At 40.9% G+C, this 19,235-nt stretch overlaps 1 protein-coding gene across 1 annotated transcript in view; it reads right to left on the reverse strand.

Annotated features, from left to right (window-relative positions):
* Positions 1-523: 523 nt before the first annotated feature.
* Positions 524-19,235, reverse strand: part of LOC135467550 (uncharacterized) — a 53,479-nt gene continuing 34,767 nt past the window's right edge. The window contains exons 15-22 of the mRNA XM_064745322.1: positions 11,064-11,257; positions 6,965-7,151; positions 6,219-6,557; positions 5,633-5,797; positions 5,392-5,498; positions 5,115-5,199; positions 4,588-4,815; positions 524-3,650 (exon numbers count right to left, since the gene is read on the reverse strand). Of these exons, the coding sequence (XP_064601392.1) occupies positions 3,585-3,650; positions 4,588-4,815; positions 5,115-5,199; positions 5,392-5,498; positions 5,633-5,797; positions 6,219-6,557; positions 6,965-7,151; positions 11,064-11,257 (1,371 nt within the window). The 3' untranslated portion in view covers positions 524-3,584. The remainder of the gene's footprint in view (positions 3,651-4,587; positions 4,816-5,114; positions 5,200-5,391; positions 5,499-5,632; positions 5,798-6,218; positions 6,558-6,964; positions 7,152-11,063; positions 11,258-19,235) is intronic.

Genomic DNA, 19,235 nt, shown 5'->3' on the forward strand with positions numbered 1-19,235 from the left:
TATCTGAACACCAGTCTGACACATTCTGCATAATGTACTAGAGACAGCACAGCACTGGATTCCTGGACTGGGCATACACAACACTTTTTTACCAACTTCAAGCCGACATAGGGCTTTGTACTTAATATTAAAGTAGGAGGTATCCGGTCTTTGGGTCGGTGAATTATCAAATCCACATGTTGGCTAACTTTCGTAAATAATTAGTATGAAATCAGCATTTCAGCATGATACTAATGAGACTTCTCACAGGAAACCACAGGATACCCGTACAGAATTTAGATGTGTTTAGAATGTATGCTACATTCACTGCAGTATTCATCTTTTATACAGTTCCACATATCTCGTCTTTCCAGATACATAGCACCTAAGACAGACACAGATCTGTAATTTTTAAGTATTTAAGTATTTCTGTGATTAAAGCAGAAGATGATAAGAAGGTAAATGATCTAATCTGCATACGAGACCTCAGTCCAATTTTTGAGATTCAAACCAAAAAATTCGTGTAAACCATTCATACAAGGCTAAGTTTTCTTTGTTTTTATTCAAGGAACACTGAAAAAGATTATGCCATTGATACTGTAAGAACCTGTAGCACTTGGTTGTACAGAATCGATATTTTCTGAACGGAGCAGACGCGTGCATATTACCACCAATTGAGAACTTCATATATACATATTTATATACAAATAATAGTGATACTGAGCACAGAGTGGCCACAGACAAGATACACAACCAGTGAAACAACCTCAACAGATACTTAACTCAAAAGTTAACCAACTTGTAAAGAGTTACATTTAACTGTACACTTAACTGAGGATAAATCAAAACATACCGGTATACTAGAAACCTAGTCAACAAAAGCAGCTGGATTAACTGCACTGTTGTAGAGCAGAGTAAAGGGTTCGTACACACAATCCAATATCACTGATTTATAGATGGGGATGTATTTATGTTGAGTACAGCATCTTTAATACATGTACCTATTATTAATATTCTAAGGAGAAAAAAAATATAAAGCTTACAAATTAATTAAAAGGCCAAGCTTGTGAGACAAAATATGTACTTCTTAATTACCAGTGCCAAAACACATGGAACGTTTTGTGGTTGTAATAGGAAAATAGATGGCCTTCATGCATCACCAAAGATCTCAGATCTTGTGGCTGTTTGGTAGCTCTTGGTATTTACAGAAACTGTATTTTTTTTTATTAAGATAAGAAATATTGTTCCATAAACAGAAACCTCTTTGGTCATTTAGGATTTATATACTTAACCCAATACAGGAAACGTAGGGAGAAACCAATGACAGCGTTTACAATTCTGTAGAGAAAACAGAATCTTCAACTGAAGTTGTACTTGATGTATAGCTGATGTAATTAATGGGAAATTATAGTGAAAGTAATTCTGTTACATGTATTTACATTTATGCAAAACTACGTGCTAAGAAGTAAATACATCATGCCACTATGAAAAATAAAGATTTACAACATCAAATGAAAAGTAAATAAAAAAAATTCCACCTGAAACAATTCAAGTTTTTTAAAATAATTAGAACGCATGTATATGGTAGCTCCCAAGAAACCTTGCGGTCATGAATTTGGCAACTTAATGCATGCCGTTTTTCCCCAAACCACAATTTGTTGCTTACATGACAAATTCTAAGGAACTGTTTGTTTACTCTACAATGTATAGATTCTGTTCCTTTGTTTTTCTTAGCCTAGCTACTATGAACAGATACAAGCATTGTTAAATTATTTCAAATTCAAAGCTTTGTTAAGCTGAGAACTGCCCGTGACTTCCAGTAAAATGGGTTCTTGCTACCAATTAGAAGTCTGATGACGTAAGGAGAAGACAATACAACACATTTAGTATTTGTGAGAAGATTTCAACTACTCTGCTTCTGAGAAAAGGAATTTCAGAAGTTGGCCTATCTAGAGAAATGCCTACTAATTTTTTTACTGGAATGAAACTTTGGTCATACAGAGTGAATCCATATAGTGAATATATATGTTTTAGATTACACAAATTAAGTTGGTATTTCTTCTCTGGAGAAGTATTAGAAAAATTTATCAACATTAGAGGATTGCTTTTGAAAAAGCGTTGTGATCTACAAATGTTGGATTCCTGGGAACATTTCCCATGGTCATGGAAAAATCAAGTGATCAATACTGCCAACCAGTAATATTTCTGTGAGAAAGCATTGCTTTAATCAAACTACTTTATTTCAAAATACCGATGACATCCTGTACATACATACACAGATGGTCAGGTTACGTATGTCAATCCTGCTCCGTACTCCTCTCTCCTAAGTAACTTTAACTTCATTTGTTGTAAATGCCGAAGCCAGAGGTAGATTTAGGTTCAATGGACAGTGCCCATTTCAAAATATATAACTTTTATTTGTGATTACAACATTTGCAGAGGCAAATACGACAGATTGATACGAGGTATAAACATTGCTCACATAACAATGGTCTCCGATTTCATGTGTTCATCAATAAACATTTTGTGTTTATTTACATGTTTACCACAGATGGCAACAACTTAGGACAGTACTTAACAAACAATGTCCACATAATACAAACGGACAGAAAAACACAAAACCAAACATGTTAAAAAAAAATAACATATTCAGACATGGACATGTAGACAACAAGGACTTACAATTTTAACCACCAAGCAAAATCTATACCCATTTCTTGCATTTCCATGACGAAAAAAACAACAACATAAGATCGCCATTATAGCAAGAAAACTTTACAAAAATATTCCCACAATAAACTGACCCAAAACATCAACATTTAGAAAAAATGCTTCACAAGAAAGCTACCAGTATGTGTGATAGTTTCCTCATAGTATACCATATTCCTGTATTCATCATTCCTAAGTCCTAGTATAAGAAGGCACGAGCACTTTGTGAGCTTAATGACCAATGAACTGACCCGAGGCCGGCCTACCAAAAAGGAAGGGACAGTGTTCCCTAGGGGGGAGAACAAGCTCAATCCATCGACCAGTAGCATCTTAATATTGTATAATAGACCTGGGCTACTACTGCAATACAGTTTCAAAAATGTCACATAACGGATTTGCATTGTTTGTTTTTTCTCTCTTCTTTTGGCAAAGTCTCTTTCTGGCTTACACAGCTGCACCAAGATGTAACATTATGTTGTGTTTCCGTGTGGGTCTGATGACTGGTCACATCAAACTCAGGTACAATTGTCCGATGAGCAACACTAGTCTGTGCAAACACCTGTACTGCAGACTATCAGTAAACACCTGTACTGCAGACTACCAGTATACACCTGTACTGCAGACTATCAGTGTGCACCTGTACTGCAGACTGATTCTCCAACTCAGACTGGTGTACCACTGGGAGACTGTTTCTGAGCAGCCATGATTTCCCTCCATCTTTGCGTCCGTTCATCTGTCTGTCTGTGTGTCAGACTTGCAGCCTAAATGTTATTTAGCCATAACACTCTTCACTTCACCACATCTCCTGTAACACTTGGGGAAGAATGGCTAATAGAGGTCAGCACTTAATTATTGCCTTGAAAAGACACTGTTTCGTTTTTGGTTCATCGCAGACTTCAATCTGATTGACAGCTTGCTGTCTCGGATGCATCAGCTCGACAGATGGGGCAGGTCCTGTTGGTCTGGGGAACAAAAACAATATCAGTTCATTACACTGCAACAAACAAGGCGGCAAAAAAGCTGACACAGCAGCACAAGTACACGTGTTCTACAAGTACTGAACACTTTTACCGTAGCAAGCACAGTAAGTGGAACGATACTGGTATTTTAAGCACAGACTGGCCAATCACCATTTCTCCCCATAATTGTTCTCATTTAATGATTTCTTAACTGATGGAAGAATCCTGTGTGCCTGAGGCCACAGCTGTTCTGATTGGTTCTCCAAAGCTGGGGATATCCGTGAATGCCTCTGGATAACTGTGAATGAGTGTCTTCAGAACACTTTCACACACCTATATCCAGTAGATCTACTTACAAGTTTCACATAATACACAAGTAGTGTAACGCCGATAAACGAAACCTCCATTTTGACTCAATATTTCAGCATTTTATTATGCCATCATCAGAAGTGAATTATGGCATAATGAAATGTTGAAATACTGAGTCAAAATGAAGGTTTTCATTTACAGTTTTCAGAGTTTCACTACTTGTGTACTACATCTATATACTTGTTGGCAGATTCTTTGATTTCTTTTGAATATACTTTTATGCATCTTTACTTTCTTATACTTAACATAAAATCACGAGGATAGGGTCCGATAGCTCAAGGGTTTACTTCAGAAACATTTATTCATTTGACTTATTTTTTTGACTCCAGTTTTACATTGTGCTAAAGAATATTTCACTTAGCCAGTATTATGGTGGAAGGAAATCATAGAATAGGGGAAACCTGTAACCATCTGCAGGTTGCTGGCAGACCTTCCCATAAGCGACCGAAGAGTAAAGCAGCATGAGCTGGACAGGCGGGAGGCTCCTTAGTCATTGGCCCCACTTCAGAAACACAAGTTTATCTGTCTACACAGATCGTGAATCTCCGTCTATATCAATAAGCTCACTCACCTTCAACCACTTGTCCACACACTTGGTGTGGAACTCGTGTGAGCAGGGTAAAACTCTCAACATCTGGCGGCTCTCAAAGTCACACATACAGACCACGCAGGACGTCTGGTCCGTGTCCGAGCGGTGACTCTCTGTGTTAAACCTGTAGTGTGGCAGCTGTTCTATCTCAGGCTTTGTCAGCCCGCGAGGCTTAGCCTCACCCAGACGCTCCGCCAAATTCAACAGCGCCTGAAACAAGAAATTGTCATCATTAGCACAAGATCAAACATAACAGTTTGTAGCAGACATAATTCAACAAAACTTCAGTGTCACATTCTTGCCTCCATTTTCAACAGTCAGGAAAATTAACTTTTGCTTTTCCACAGGAAAGCAGTCTGTACTTTCTGTTTAATCTACTGTATATACACATATGAACATTTCCTGCTTTCCTACAACATTTAGTCTTCTTTTAGCAAAGCTTATTTTATTCTTCACATCCTTTCCTCTTGTAGAAGTTACTGTCCAATAAAAGTTCAACATACATGTACCTCATAGTTTTCAACTTCTGTGGCTTCATCATTGATATCCATCGATATCCCGTAAGGCGGTAGTTGGGGATTTCCCAGCATTGCTCTGTGAATAAACATGTAATGGTATTAACTGACAATGCAAGTGTCAGGGGTAACTGTTTTCTTGCACAGTTCTTCTATTAAAAGTATCATTTTAAAACATGTGAAAGCTTTATTGTGCAAATTGCAATACACGTACTTGACTGAAGATTAGTAAACAAAAAGGAAGCCACACGCATTTGTTCACATGACTTACAGGAACTGTAGAAGGAACCCTGGGTAAGGTGCAGGCGGCCCAGGTACACCTGATCTCAGCCGACTCCGTCCCACACTGCGACGCCCTGAAATCCTTCCGTATGGACCCTGCAATAATCACAAACATGTGTAAACAAATGATCTCAACTGTTAGTTAAACAGCGTAAAGGCATCAATAAAACCATGCAAGGTTTATACCCTCAAATATGTCTACACTTTCTGTGAAATACAGGATGTCTTACATAGATGTCATGCGGGCTGGGATGAACCGACGGCTCCTGTAGCAACACTGGTGGAGAGGGGTTGAGTGGCGCCCCTTGGTGGTGGAGGCCTGGGGGCAGATGAGGAGGGTATGGTGGTCGGTGCTCTGCAATTATCTGAATTTCTTCTTCATGGAGCCTTCGTGGCTGAAATGGCAATAATGACATGCTTACTTCATGAATTCATGTGAATTCAGGTTAATTCATGTGAATTCAGGTTATATCATGTGTTTTCTTTGAATGAGCACTGGGTAAACCTCTCTCAGACAAATCTACGTTACAGCTGATGATCTGGCTTTATAACATTAGAAATAAAATAGAAGATTAATTCTTCCACACAGCCACACAGAATGATAGTCTCAACGAACCTGTGATCAACATAAGATTGTCTTTCAAAAGTCATATCATATGTCACATTATAAATGTATAAATGTATGTCGCCATGTCACATTATAAGTCACATTGACATAAGCCACTATGTCATACCACAAGTCACAGTGTCCAGTTGTAAGTCTCAATGATGCATGCAGCAGGATATAATTCATAAAAGAAGTTATTATTGACATACCTGTGAATGATGGCTGGCAGGGAACTGTGGGGGTGGGGGAAGGTGATGATGAGCGGGATGGTGCTGGTGAGAGGGGAGGGGCGAGGCATGATGAGTATGTTGGTGTGTATGGGGCAGCATTGGGGGCAGGGCATGAGGTATGGGCAGTTGCTGGAGGCTACATGTGGGAATGTGCTGTATACAAGATGTCGGTAGCTGGACGCTACATGAGGGAATTGACCATGTGGGCTGGCTGGTGCACACTGGGATATGAGCAGAGGTGCACGCCGGGATGTGATGCGTTCCGTTGCAAACTGGAATAGCGTATGGGGGCACCGTGACAGCAGCCGACACTGGAACCTGCAACGTAAACAAAAGACCACTATTCATTCTGTTAAAACCAAAATAATGTGAGTTACCAAAAATTTAAAGTTTATCTTATTCATGGATTCATTTTAATTCACAGTTGTGTAATCATACAATCTTGTGAACTTTAGATGGGGCCACTGTTAATACCATCCAATGATAGCTATTCTGCTAAACACAAAAATATTGGGAGTTATTAAAAATCTAAAATTATCTTATCTACATATTCCCTTAAATTCACAATGGTGTAATCTGTTACTTTTAGGAGGGGCTTGAACAAATGAATCCAGAGGCTGAAGTGTGCAGAAAAGTGCAAAGTTTATGACTGTTCAAATGTTAACGATACCCAAGGATTAGGCTGATCTGGGATATCCCTTGATTTCACAAACAGTTTCACTTACCCTGTCCATGTCTAGAAAGACCCCCTGCTGGGAGGGGTGTGGTCTATGTCCTGGGAGACTTTGTAATACTGAGGGATTGGGTTGAAGACGATTGGGTAGGACAGGGGGCTGGAAGGCGCGTCTCTCGGGAGAGTCGCTTGGACGTATCATGCTGTTCCTGTCTCGGGTTCTTCGCCTCGTCACTGGGCTGAAAGATCGCACAAAAAACTCAGAATAAGCCCAAGTATCTCATCGTATTCAACTACATGAACGTATCAACAGCTGACCAATGTACATCTACCATGACCTCTATGCAGCTAAGATGTATTTATACCGGCTGCATTTCTGCACTAAATATATTTTACATAAATCTTTTACATAATCTGAAAAGACAGGATTATAGCTTGATTCCTTTTTGTGCACACTGATTCAAATTTGATTTTCCTGCAATATAAAAATTTATTTGCAGCTCGGCATCTTCCTTTGTTCATCATTAAAACACATAAATCAACCCCAAACCAACATCATTCAAATAGAAAGTGATATTTTGTCTGAATTGTATGTAACACATCCCTGCAACTACTGATGCGGATGGAACTCATAAGCAATACGTACAATTCACAGATCAAATGTTTCATTATGTTAAAGGCAAACAATTTTCTAACACGGCATGATAATTGCCTTTTTAACATCCACTGGTATGTGCTTAACTTACAAAGGGCATGTACATATTTGGAAAATTTCTTTTTCACAATTTTACAATGTCATGTATTTTCAGGCTGTGCTTTAATAACAGATAACCTTCCACCAGCCATAACTGTCAGGGTTCTACTCTGAGATGAAGAGCAGCTGTACAATGGCCCCCAGTATAAAAGCAGGCATAAAGCCAGGGTTGCTGTACAGGTAGAACGGCAGTGCATAGAAAGCTGGGGACAGGATGAGGCCAGGGCAGCAACATCTATAATGGAGCTGGCTCATGATAATGCAGTCAGGATTCGATCCTGTACCAAGCCAAACTGTCTGATCTGGTAGCAGCAGGCCTTGTGCTACATGCAAATCATAGGGTTACCACTGAATACAAAGGCAGGCTAATACCGATAGCTGGAGGATTCGATCCTATACCAGGCCTGAGCTGATAGCAGGCTGTCCTTTATGCTACATAAAGACCACAGGGCAGCCAGTGAATACACATGCAGAAAGCTAGAGGATTCGATCCGGAGCCAGGCCTAAACTAGCAGTAGGTCGTCCCTCATGCTTCAGCAGGCCAGGCCGGGTCGACAGCAGGCAAACGCTGGCTATTGATTGGACTAGAGCTCCCCTGGGACTAAGAATGAACTCGGCAGTTCTCGCTCAAGTCAGATGAAATGAGGCCAGATAATTACAAGGTGGGGGGAATGCTGGAAAACTGGGCAATGGAGGAGAGGTTCATCAGGATGAAATTTGCCAAGAGACAAACACATTAGGCTGTGTTTCCCAGTTCAGACTGGCAAACTTAAACTATAGCAGGTCATGGTGCCAGCTGGGTACTTCCTGTATGGAACCCTCCTACAGGACTACATGTACATAAAACTACGGCATGTTTCAACATTCACCCCGGGGCACATGTGTGTGTGTATATATATATATATATATATATATATATATATATATATATATATATATATATATATGCATATACTACACATTCAGAGGGCACAGTAAAGTTGTGCCTGGTGGGAACACTGTACTGTACACATACTTTATTGTAATGTGAGTGTAAAATATCCATGAAATATACATTCCTGTATTTCAAAATACACATCATTCCACTGCTCCTTAGATTTGAATATGGTAAAGACCTAAATTTTTCTCCAAGACTAAGTTTCACATTCCGGTGGCTTCTCACAGTTCTACTAATGGAAGAAAGATGTTTTAAGGTTTGTTGATAAGGCAGAAAGATATACCACAGGGGAAAATATCACTTTCAGCAATAAAAAAGTAATTTTATGATATTTACTCGCAAAGAGTAAAAGATTAGATCATTTACCTGCTAATGCTTGCAAAATCTGTCTTTTTTGCTCGTGCGAATGTGAATCTGCTTTTACCTCACGTGTGTATCACATGAACAAGGTGTATAAATCTCTAATTTAACAAATTTATTGTTATGGAAACAAGCAAGATCAAACAATTGGGCCACTTTCATTAAACTGAGTAAATCAATTTTTTTGTAAAAAAATATTTTTCAAGAAATATGACTTTTGTGAAAGTGGTCCATTTACCTTAACTTATGCCATACATGATAACATACATGTATAGCTCAATCACTGTACCCGAGGCCATATAAAGAGGAACTGTATATACATGTACACACCGTATGTATGGACATGAACCTTGCTCATTACAAACCCTATGCCAACTTACACTATAGCCTTCCTGTCCACTTATTATGGCACTCACATGGTCGTCACGAGAATCCTGACTTCCTCTCTGTACATGTGCTACACACAGAACAACTATGGAAACACCATTTCCACTGACAACATCCTGCATGAGATAAGCCTCCACACAGTTCAGTGTACATGTGCCTCCCGCATGATTACAGGTCATTGGTATACTTCATGTAAGATGCACAAGTAAATTACATTATATTTATTATAAGTTATTTTTCACGTACAAACTAACAATTCCCCAGAGCTGCCATGCCCTTGTACGTGTATCTCATGTAAATTCATCTCTAACCTCAGATGCGGATTTCTTATACTGCTGCCCATGAGTATGATATAGACACAGCTGCTGCAGAAAATATTCTGGTTACCCGAGCCAGCACAGCCTATACTCAACAAAATCCCTGTGCCCCCTCCCCCTGCCCTCCTTCCACACTGACACTGAACAAGAGTGGGGACAGCCTTCACACCCTACCCATATATGTTTACACATACATGTAGATGAAGTAGGCCTGAGATTACATGTAAGTGTACCTTAGTCCAGAGGCAGGCAATATTCCAACTGCTGCTGTGTAATATCATCAGGTAAATTGCGCACCAGAGCTGACCTTTTCCATTGCGACCATTCCCAGCAGGCTGTGCCAATCTAACCCCACAGCACCAGTGGCTGTAGCACATGCACACAGCGGCGCACCACTGCTCGGGCTCGCTCGCCGAACTTGAGTCAAAATCAATAGGCTATCTGCAGGAGGGATCGCGTGGCCAGCTCCGATCTCCCGCCTTCTGCGCGCTCACAGGTATGCTTCAGTTTTCCCCCTCCCTATTCTCAATTATTCATGGAAGGAGTTCCTTCCCCTGATGATCAACAGATCCCGGCTAAATACACACAATTAAGATACTTGTAAGGTTCCCTTCAGAGCTACATAAACTGTCAAAAGCCAAACTCTGGGTTGACCAGCTGGTACACACACGGAGAACTGATTGGAATTCTGGAGGCAACAACCACCACCACACACAAGGCTTGGACTCCATATGTACAGATAAATGGTATAGACACTAAAGTCCATACTGATATGGACAAGCCAGATTCGGCCCTGCTTTAGCATTTGTTCAGGTCGAACTTGTCAGCCACCATATCTGTACCTACCAGTTTTAGGGAAATTTTCCCTGCAGTAATTCTGTTAAGACCTTCAGCTGTGTCCATCTTAGAACTGCAACCGTCTATTTTATCCTTAACCAAGCCAGCAAATGTCACGCTTACAAGAACAATCAATAACAGCTGAATCAAATTTACTGGAAATTTACAAACTGAACAAACCCTTTGGACCAGTAAAATAAGGAGGAAAATCAAATTTCATTCTGACCTCAAGGACACTGTGTATATGCAAAACAAATAAATAAAGATATAAACAAAACCAAAAAAATAATAAAATCACAAAAAACAAAACAAAAACAGAATGCTTATCTCACATGCATGGCATTTAGAAGAACATATCAGGCCCTTTTACAGGCACCAAATACCATCTGTCAACTAACCAATGAGTCCTTGTGGTCTCATGGACATGAAAACACATGTACATGAAAAACTGACCAACACTATAGGCCATATATTATCTTGTACAAGGCTTTTCCAAAACTGCCGCGTTGCATGTACAGAATGCCGACAGGTGAGAAGGTGACAGTTTACTTTGCCTTACCTTCTGCGAGCTCTGGGGGTGTGGCAGCGCTGTTCTGCCGAGACCCTGCGTCCCGAGGACAGACGACGGCGACTAGGCCTGGCACCGTCCCCTGATGATTCCCACGGTCTACTTGGAGGCGGGCTGGGAGAGTTTGCAGTTAAGTCTATCACATTGTTTGACGTTTTCCTACGTTTTCGGCTCGGACTTTCACTCTACAAAAGCAAGGAAAGAAGATTGAGCATCCTAGATGAAAAATGAGCTTTACAGAAATACTGGTATGGGGTAAATTTAGCACATAATATAGCGCTAAGTTGAATAAGTCAACTGTTGAAAGACTTCTAGCCCCTGCATTAAAACTGTTACCATTGCATTCAGTTTGGCCTAATCGCCACTGTACAAGATCACTGAACTTGTGCGGATTACACAGAATTCTAGAAGCATCATAAGTCTACAACAACTAACATATCCTCTCGAGATCAAAGATTAAAGAAACACACACATACATACATATGTCTGTATATACATATTTATAGCGTTATCTTTACTGAACCACGTCAACAATTCACATCTACAGGCCATTCTTGTTTGTTCTTTCAATTTAAAATCAAGGTTGCTATGGCGATATGTAATAATGAGTGTATATAAGGCATACATAACTGTGGCTATACTCCTGGCTAATGAATGTATCATGAGCCCCAGAGGAGTATTTCACGAAGTGTACTTGGCAATAACCATGACGATACATTCTCTTAATATGCACAGCCAGCAATGGTGTAAAGGTAGCCTTGAACTCTTTGGCTTGTTTTGATACATTTGAACAAATCGAAATATGCGCAGAACTTGAGTTTTAATGTATATATGCACACAGAGAAATATCCAGGATCCACAGTATTATTTATTCAGATTAGTGCTTTTATTTATAAATAACCGATGTAAATGGGCTTGTTTATGTAGCTTGACAATGAACTAAAATTCTTTTTTCTCTACCTTTAACTTAAAGTTTGGGGTGTTGTATTCCAGCCAAGATCCATCTAACTGAGTTAACATGCCTGTTAGCACAACACTCTTTATGCCAGTCCATACGTTACAGATGTTCTTGTATGTATCAGGTCATATAGCATAACACATGTAGAGCAGATCGGCTGGTAAGTAGCTTACAAAAAACATCATCTGATCATAATGTGAAGATCATCTGATAGTTGTACGGTAAATCTCTGCTAATAAGAGGAAGGTCCTTGCTAGTTTTTGACGCTGCATAAACTTGTAATATCATGGGGACTGAACATGACACAATAGGTGTATTTTCTCCTCTGATCTTCACTGATCAGATCACACAAGTTTTTATCAGCTCTCTCACTAATGGTCACTTATTTACTGTCCACTCTACTATTTTTTTCTTCTGTACCTATCAATATTTATACATATTCAAGTATGTTCAGAGCTGATAGCTATATCTTGCCAAGCCCATGAAACCACATAAAAAACTATGTACATTATACTGGGAGATCCCTGTTCATGTCTCCCTGAGGCATGGTTACTGAATTTATCAAGGCTGTGGAGTTTTATCAAGTCTCATCCCTGGGCAGTATATAGACTAGTTGACAGGTAAATGAGCCTGTGTTGGACCTATATAAATGTGAGAGTGTCTGCCTGTGTGATGACAGCGTCCCTATACCATAACAGCTACATGTACATGTATAGGCATTGCTGTAGGCAGGGCGAGCTGTGGCCGTATTTACACCTTTCCCAATACACTCTCTCGCAATCAATACCTTACAGCTAGAGGTGTTTGCTTTTTCTCCCCAGGTTTTTCTGCTGTATGACTGGTGTACCTGACTGGCTTCGTTCTGCCAAGTTTCTCAGGAAGCCAGAACAAAAGAGATTGCTACGGGCAATGGTTTTCTTTCTGTCCCCTTCATGTGCATTCTAACCCATCCCTTAATGATCTCCCAGCTATGTGTATGTGGGGCTCTGTGCATAGCCACATTTGATGTACATGTACAGGAGACATAACTTTTAAAGGTCCATACATGTACAAATTATACAGGTGCATGTGTATACAGCTAGAGTGTACATATACCTATCTGAGTTTTCACTTAAAAATTGGAGAAGGAGGTCAGAGCTCAAAACTAGCAGCTGAAGTAATTAAGTAATTAAGTCCCAATAACTACTGATTTAAATAGTAAGAATATTCAAAGTAGGCGGCTAAGGGCACGGCAGTAGACAGCTATCTGCAGCCTGCTACAGGGACGGCAGTACAGCCGTCTGCTACAGAGACAGCAGTAGACAGCCGTCTGCGGTCTGCTACGGGGACAGCAGTAGACAGCCGTCTGCGGCTGCTACGGGGACAGCAATAGGACAGCTGTCTGCTGCCTGCTACAGGGACGACAGTAGACTGCCATCTGCCGCCTGCTACGGGGACAGCAGCAGACAGCCATATGCAGCCTGCTACAGGGACGGCAGTAGACAGCTGTCTACAGCCTGCTACAGGGACGCAGTAGACAGCTGTCTACAGCCTGCTAACGGGGGACGGCAGTAGACAGCTGTCTGCAGCTTGCTACAGGGACGACAGTAGACTGCCGTCTGCCGCCTGCTACGGGGACAGCAGTAGACAGCTGTCTGCAGCCTGCTACGGGGACAGCAGTAGACAGCTGTCTGCAGCCTGCTACGGGGGACAGCAGTAGACAGCTGTCTGCAGCTTGCTACAGGGACGGCAGTAGACAGCCATCTGCAGCTTGCTACGGGGACGGCAGTAGACAGCCATCTGCAGCCTGCTACGGGGACAGCAGTAGACAGCTCTGCAGCTTGCTACGGGGACAGCAGTAGACAGCTGTCTGCAGCTTGCTACGGGGACGGCAGTAGACTGCCATCTGCAGCCTGCTACGGGGACAGCAGTACACAGCTGTCTGCAGCTTGCTACGGGGACGGCAGTAGACAGCAGAGAGATACAGTATACATACGTCTCACTGAAGCCATAATGTTCTCCACATTTCAGGGCAATTGTCTGAACTAGGATTTACACATAATTTCTACTTCACATATTGTAAATGCCTTTTCATTTGCGTGGTCCTAACATTCGCAGACTTCGCTTCAAACACACTGCTGCGAATATAAAACCCATGTAAGTACTTTATTAAAGTAGCATGCGTTACAGTTATAAATTCATTACCAAGCACTACAGTTCTAATACTTTTTCAAACACATTAATTACAAATACCTGATTAGAACGTATTCCGGCCTTCACAAATTCAGCTTAGTTGACCGTCAGAATCTTGCTTTGTTTTAAGGAGGCTTAGGCTCCGTCTAAGTATCGCCACACTGCGACGTTGTTGTTGTTTATTGCCACAGTCAGAGACATACAAATCGATATTTGTACTGGGCGTGTGTACGTGATATGATATACATACGATGAGGGACGCACCCGATACATCCCGCAGGGTTTCCGCACTTCAAACTTCATTTTCATAATGATGATTTCTGAGAAATTTACTCAAATCTGTCAAAGTTCACTCAAAGTTTCAGTCAGTGGGATTTATTTACATCACATTTAATCCTTCGTTGTCTCCCGGAGTTAGTGGCACAGCAGGTAAGGGTTTTGTCTTATAAAGATTAACAGTTTTCAAAAGATTAAAAGCTTAGGAGGATTAACTTCCTTTGTCTGATCAAGTTTCTGTATTGTATAGAATTTGTGTCACATCTCACAGGTAGACAAGTTTAAATGATAACACTGTTACTTGAATGCTTGAGTTGTTTTATTACTTGATGTTTCTGCGTTGAAGTTTGATTTTCATTTATCTGTTATCCAAAAATTCTGCTAAGATCTGCGAAAGTTGATTCCCACGAATGTGTTTTTCTTACCTAATCCACAAAAGTTTTTACCCGCAAATAAAAAGACATTTACAGTATTACATAGAAGTTTCCTTAAAGTGATCACTTAACTGCACATGTAAAATGGTTGGGGCTTTGACAACATTTGTACCAGTGTTATACCCAAACCACAGAGCGAGGCCATTGGACATCAGTTTTTATTTGTGATTCAGTATGTGGAGTAATGACTGCTATTATGTAATCAGTAATTATCAGGTTTTGAGAAGCAGTTAAATGTCTAACGTTAAACGGGCATTACAATAAAGTTCTACACAAATCACAGCTGACAGGGGAATTTACATCAGGAAATGTCAAACCCATCATTTCCCAAGGACTCAAATTATAGCTGTTATTACTGGGTGCATTGCTCTTACACTTCACTTGTGCAGTTAACATGACATACACGATTGCATGAGCAGGTGCTCTTTCTCGAAAAAACACCACAATAAAAGAGACAAACTTTAGAGCCCTGAGTCAATGCCTCCTCTTTTCTGTTCACAGTTGTCTATAGATACATGTAGGTTAGGAAATGTTAGGCCACAGTGTTAACATCCCTGTAGACAGCCACATCTACATGTAACTAGCCAAGGAAGAGAAGCAGTCTATCAACCACATACTCATACACACAGATACATACAGTTACATACATGTACTGCACAGCTACATACATGTTTGTACATTTACATACAAGTACTGCACAGTTACATACATGTCCGTACAGTAACACATACAGTTACATACATGTACTGTGCAGTTACATACATATCTGTACAGTAATACAGTTACACACACTACTGTACACTTACATGTACTGTACACTTACATACACGTACTGTACAGTTACATGTACACAGGAGTGCAAACATCTCCATACCATTACATACATGTGGCATGTATTACATTACTCAAGCATACTGGGATCACTGTTTTGCATTAATTACTGAAGGGAGTTCACCCAGAATGCAGTTTACTTTTTCATAGAAACAAACTCAATGACATTTCTGGTCCAGTCCCAGTTAGGTGCACGGCCATGTTGGAAACATGAAAGAAACTTTTATACTTATCCTGCAGTATAACAAAGCCTGCCACACACCTATTCAATTCCATTTTGATCTTTAAGATAAAATTACTGCAGGGGGTTATACCCTTCAGCTGAGCAGGAAAATTGTGCTGGATAAATACAAGTATTAATCTGACTGGCCTAAAAAGGGACAAAGGGAGTTTTGAGCTGTAAACTGGGTCAGACAGGCAGCCAGTTGTGAGCAGGCGCCTCAGTTTTTCACAATGTCAGCCTTGGAAAGCTTGAAGGGCCACATATCAGCAGAGGCCTGGGGTAAACTGAAGGGCAACCAGCACCACATACATGTATCAGCCTGCCTCCGCTAGCTATCATAATACAAACCCTTCACAAACCTGGGCAATTGTCCACACACAAGCACACACACCTCAGGCTTTCTGTTTCCCATACAAAGTTTTGAAGTCTCCAGGCATTTTTCTCAACCATTAAGACATGGACCAACCTTGAATCACACCTAGACCCAACTCAGAGACAGCTGCCGAACAGCACTATAAGCTACACTTACACATTTTGTCTTCCTCAGGATACCCATGAATCTTCACAGATAACAAAATGGACCAGGCCTGTATTTCATGAGAACTGGTTCTTGGACTCTACAAAGCCCTCCAGTTACAACAATATATGATCAGAACTGGATTCTGACTGCTGTTATTTCATTAATCTATTTACCAGTGTGGTACCATGTACCTGATATCATCTGGCAGAGGAATCATCAAGTTCATGGGTGTAACTTACACATTGTTGTAACTGATATCTATTAAACACTCTGGAAAGAAAATCAAGTGGATCCCTAAACCCTACATGCAATAAAAACTACATATAAACTTGCTGTGCACGATTTTTTCAAGATGGTGGTATACATGTATGTGTATACATGTATAGAAGCCACGCTGTAGATCTAGTTGTGGTGATATCCAGGCTCCACAGTGTTCACTCTGGACATGTACTGTAACATACACACACCTACACCTACATGTATATCAGGATTTGACTCCAAATTTAATACGTGGCCAGACTGCAGTCATGTGGGTCAGAACGTAGACAGGTTCCGGCAGGCTAAGCTACATAGCACATGGTGTGCGTCCTGCGCGCACATACAGTACAGCAACATCTTGGCAACATTCGCCAACTTTATCAGGCCAACATAACTCTGTGTTGCCTATCACACAAGTTGTCCTTAGTAACTACCAGACTGATAATGAAAAGAGGAAACAGAACTGAAGTTCCAAGGCCATACAAAAAGTTTACAGTACTACTTCTAATGTTTTAAACACAAATAAACTTTTGTTCTTGACTACATATTTCTATAAATAGACAGTAAAAAAGACAAATATGCTGCCCACAGATTTTGTAACATTCAATCATGCATGATAAGTGACATGGTTACCAGAAACTAAATCTCATCCATGCGTTTTCGTGTTCATTACACATGTACTGTAGATACATGTACACGCCCATTAATAAATCAAAGACACAAGATAAAGTTTTACAAGAAAGGGAGAGGTAAAACTGTTTAGTTATAATGGTCATATCTTGGGTTTATTTTAGAACCATTAATTTTTGTTGTCAACAACATGTACTTCATTTTAAGAAAAAACCCTCTCATGTTCTATGGTTTCCTACATAAAAACTCATTTAGCTAGGGTGATGAAGCTCAGATAAGGGGAGCTAAGCTGAATGCACCCTTCCTGCTTGCACAAGGCGACCCACTGAGCCTTCCCTTTGCAACATCTTCTCGAATATCTGGGAAGGTTTACAGTTCTAAAGAAATCCTGTTAGTGAGGTATTTCAGTTCAAACTGTGCCTGTAGTGTGTGGTGCCAGGGTGTCTGGGTCTTTTTTTCTCCACCTTCAGTTCAGTGTCATCAGACTAGGACAGACTTCACACAGCCAAGCCAGGCTCATTATTCAATTCAAGGGGACAGCCAAATTGAACACAGCCTGAGAGCTCTGCTTGCAAGTCCAGGGGTTTCCTAGGCGACTGCCATCAAATATGAGCTTAACTGAAAGCTGCTAAGGGAGGGAGAGAGAGGGAGAGATAGACTAGCTCCAGAGAGTGGTGGCCAGTAGGGGAGGGGTGTGTGTGTGAGTGAGGAAAGTGAGAGAGAAAGAGAGAGAGCTGACATGGGTAGGGAGAGAGGGAGGGGGAGCCACCAGCCCGGATAACACATGCTGACTATTGATTCAGTCTCTATGGACAGCCCTTTGTGTCAGCTCTAGTCAAGTGGAACTGGGAGTCGTTGCTAGGCCTGAGTCCACTTCCCCCCTGACAGGCCCGTATTATCTCCCTGCCCGCTGCCCCGCTAATGACAGCCTCCTCCCCTCCCGCACCAGCATACTGTAACATGTGGGTCTGCAGATATAGGCATGCGCACACATGCCCCCAGAACATCAGCGCTGCCTGCATTTGCATAGTCAGTGTCAGGCACAAGGCCAACTTACACATGAAAACGTAGTGCTCCTAATAATCGGCAACACTAGATAGTACTGTACCTATGCAGCTATCATAAATGTACTTGGTGATATCCATCAAGGACAGATCCCGAAAGGCCTGTATAGAAACTTACCAAGCACGTGTTTGAGTGTGTGGACAGCATTAACTTGAAGCTATCAGGAATTAAGGCATTAGGTGAAACTGTTTTTAATCTTTGCCACAGTTTACACCGCAAAACACAGCTATAAAAAATACCCTTGGAAAAACATCATTTTCCTCCATTGGAACTGTCCAACACAAAACAACCTATACATGAAAGTTAATTTGCAGAGGAGCAGCAGCTCTGAATCTGACTACGCAGTTTTGCCTGGTTTCTCCAGTACACATGGCAGTGGTTGTGCTGGACAAAAGCAATCAACTGGCCGGGAAACAGCCTGGCTGCATTGACATTAGAGAATCAGGAAAGCCAGCACAACACCCACATGTTAGCCATGTCAATCCACATAGAGGAACTTTTCCTGAGACAGCAGGAGAGGTTTGGAGCAAAACTAACAGACATCTGAAACATGGCCACATACTAGCTAACACGTTTATAATGTGTGTACACATCTGTAACTCCCTGGGAAGTTATCCGGTCATTATGCTGCCAAGATTGTATAACTGCAACAATACCATACAACGTACATGGTTTCAGCTATGGTTCATGCACATGAAGATTGTAAACACACACTTTAAACTGCATTGACAGAAAATTGGAACAGCTTTATGCTGAAACAGCACTTGTAAAGTCAATTTCATTTGACAACACCTGT

Source organism: Liolophura sinensis, chromosome 6 (assembly GCF_032854445.1).
Source record: "Liolophura sinensis isolate JHLJ2023 chromosome 6, CUHK_Ljap_v2, whole genome shotgun sequence".
NCBI classification, from domain to species: domain Eukaryota; kingdom Metazoa; phylum Mollusca; class Polyplacophora; order Chitonida; family Chitonidae; genus Liolophura; species Liolophura sinensis.